Source organism: Sphaeroforma arctica (assembly GCF_001186125.1).
Source record: "Sphaeroforma arctica JP610 unplaced genomic scaffold supercont1.3819, whole genome shotgun sequence".
In the NCBI taxonomy this organism is placed as follows: domain Eukaryota; class Ichthyosporea; order Ichthyophonida; genus Sphaeroforma; species Sphaeroforma arctica.
Genome location: NW_014036739.1, coordinates 1 through 2,998, shown reverse-complemented (window position 1 = coordinate 2,998; position 2,998 = coordinate 1). Strand labels below are relative to the sequence as shown.

At 36.9% G+C, this 2,998-nt stretch overlaps 1 protein-coding gene across 1 annotated transcript; it reads left to right on the top strand.

Annotated features, from left to right (window-relative positions):
• Positions 1-2,184: 2,184 nt before the first annotated feature.
• On the top strand, positions 2,185-2,399 carry SARC_13844 (30S ribosomal protein S15; the record flags this gene model as incomplete). The annotated part of the gene is made up of 1 exon (XM_014292024.1): positions 2,185-2,399. A coding segment is annotated over one exon (215 nt), but the record flags the coding sequence as incomplete, so codon positions are not given.
• Between the last annotated feature and the right edge of the window lie 599 nt (positions 2,400-2,998).

The following is a 2,998-nucleotide window of genomic DNA, read 5'->3' as shown; positions in this document are numbered from 1 at the left end:
ATATATATGTATATGTATATACGTATATATATATATGTATGTATATGTCCGTATGTCTGTATATATATGTAAATGTATATGTATAAACATATATATATATTTATATATATTTATATTTATATTTATATCTAAATATATCTATATATATATATATTTATATTTATATAGATAGATATATATGTATTTATATATAGATGTAGATATATATATATATATGTATGTATATTTATATTTATATTTATATCTAAATATATGTATATATATATGTGTGTGTGTGTGTGTATTTATACCGTGTTTGAATATAGACATGCATATACTTATCTTCTTCAAAATATAGTCGATAAAAGTAGTTGGACTCAGCCGCTATATCACTCACTCTCATGTAGTAGGTTTATGTGATAATTGGCTGGTCTTCGATATCGTTCAAAAATAGAATATCTGGTTATGCGAACCTTGTGATGTAAGACGATATCGTGGTTTTGAACTCGTTGTCTTTTGCTTGTTCCGTATTATGTTTTTCGTTTAGATATCTACTCTAGCAACTACGCTGCTATGTCACTCACAACGAATGTTGTTGTTGGCAATCATTAATAAATATTCTCAATTGATTCGCTATCCTTACGGAGTTCTAATCAAATGTTCTCAAACGGTGCACCATAGCTGGACGCGTTAGATCGCAATAGTGCGCTATGATATTACATATTTATAAACAGAAATATGGTACATATTGTCCGTTAGAGTAAGATTTAATTTGACATATTCGAATACGACATTGATATTTTGCGTTACACCTACATGCTCCCTAAATTCAATGAATTGTTAGTCACTTGCGCAATCATGTGAACTACTTTTGTGGGTGCTTTCTGGTTACTAGGTATTTAGCTGCTCATATGCTAACTGTACTTGCCATGACCTTCTCTCCAATGTGTGCAGGAAAAACCGTGCCAAAGTTGAGAGTCTATCAGTAGAAGACGCGGCTGGAATCGTAGCCCCCGAAGCTGCCGAATATCTGTATGGTATCACTGAGAAGAGTCTCAGCGGCATGGACGAGCAGTTTAAGCGTCGATTGCTGATTGAAAACGCCAGTCAAGAAGAAAAGAATCAGGTCTGTTCGCTTGTTATGGCCTTGTGAAAGACCGTATCTTCACCTGTGTGTGTTTGGCTTGTTGCCACAACCAGTGTTGTACAATGCAGTGACCCACGTGTCGACTGGTCCATGAGAATCTAGCGAGCTTCTGTATTTCTTGTACCATATACTGGAGTGCTCAGCTTGATCTGCCTCTTCAGAGGTCTCAATCGCCCATGTTATGTTTTTTGTGCGGTGATGTTCGCATAATTCTTAATTGCTTCAGTGTCGGATCTTGAAAACTGCAAATGTGCTTTCGCTATTTCTTGTTCGTATATCTCGGTGCTGTACTCGCTCATGTAAAATGTGTATGCATCCAAGCTCTAGGACGATGACTTGGTTTTTCCCGTCGTTTAACGGATATTCGTGCGGTTTGGCCCATGTGTATTAGTATTACTCCTGGCGAATTATAAAATGAAACTCGGTGTCTAAAATAAACCATAACTTGACACATACCTGGATATCTCGTAGCTGTTAAGCTGTATCTTTCCAATCGCTAATCCTTTTGGATTTATCTTCCTTAGGTTAGTAAAGATAAAGCAATGGCGTTAGTGAAGAGACACAAGTTCGACACCGGATCAGGAGAGGCACAAAGTAAGTAAAATGGAGCGATGCAATCTTTAGAGTATATGATCGGCCGAGGACATGTGTATAAATGCGGAACGGTCGCGAGTTGTGCGTGTTTTAATTGACACATTAGGTGGATGTGCATTGCACGGCAGGTCGGTGTTGAGAATTTTGCGAGACGTTGTATCTGGAGTACAGCCGTGTGGTGATTGGGCTTCAATAAGCGAGCTAGAGACATCAATCTTAATGTATGTTTTTGCCTTTTTCTCAAGATCTATTTGATCAGCATTAAGTGATGTAATCACCGTTCGCCGTTGTATGCAATGTAGTGTATCTCGCTGGTGTGCATACGTTTTGGATATCTGGCCATCGATATTCGATATAGAGCTCATGTATAGCTGGCATGATTTATGTACAACATATGGCAATATAGCCCACAATCCATGCCGCCGGAGTCTGACTGATTTGCGTCTCGATTGTTCCCTTTACAGTCGCAGCGGCCAGTGCTCGAATCAACTATCTAGTAGATCATATGAAGCGCAACCCAAAGGATCTGCACTCTCGACGAGGCCTCGAACAGCTGGTACAGAATAGGCGAAAGATGATGAAATATCTGCGTCGCACAAATCTGGAGAGATATGTACATTGTATCGATGTGCTGAAGCTGCGACCACTGCCTCCTATGGGCCAAAAGGATTACCGGTAGATGACTGTGGCTGCGCACCTATTTGGACGCGGCACTACTATCCACCTTACTCGAATTCAATTAAAGTTTTGCTTAAGGGAACAGGTATAAAAATTGTTAATGACATAGTTGTGATCTATATCGACTTGTCGGTTTTTCATATCTCAAAAAGAACTATTCCTTCGGTATTGCGTATACATTAGCTGACATAATATAAGTGGTGTTGATTATCTTCGGCTGAGCAACCGCCCCGTAACTCATAGACTTACTTGTTAAGATCAACATTAGGTAAAGTTGCACTTGGAATAATGATCTCAGAAGAAGAAGGATGTAATTTTGGCCGGGTATTTTCAATAGATATATTCATATATTCATATATACATGAATACATATCCATATATATACTTATATACACTATATATATATATATATATTTATATATATATATATATTTATATATATATATATATATATAATATTCATATATACATGAATACATATTCATATATATACACTATATATATATTTATATATATATATATATATATCATATCTCGCAAATATTACAAAAATAAATTCACCTAGCCGGAAATCGAATCCGGGTCTACCCCGTGGCAGGG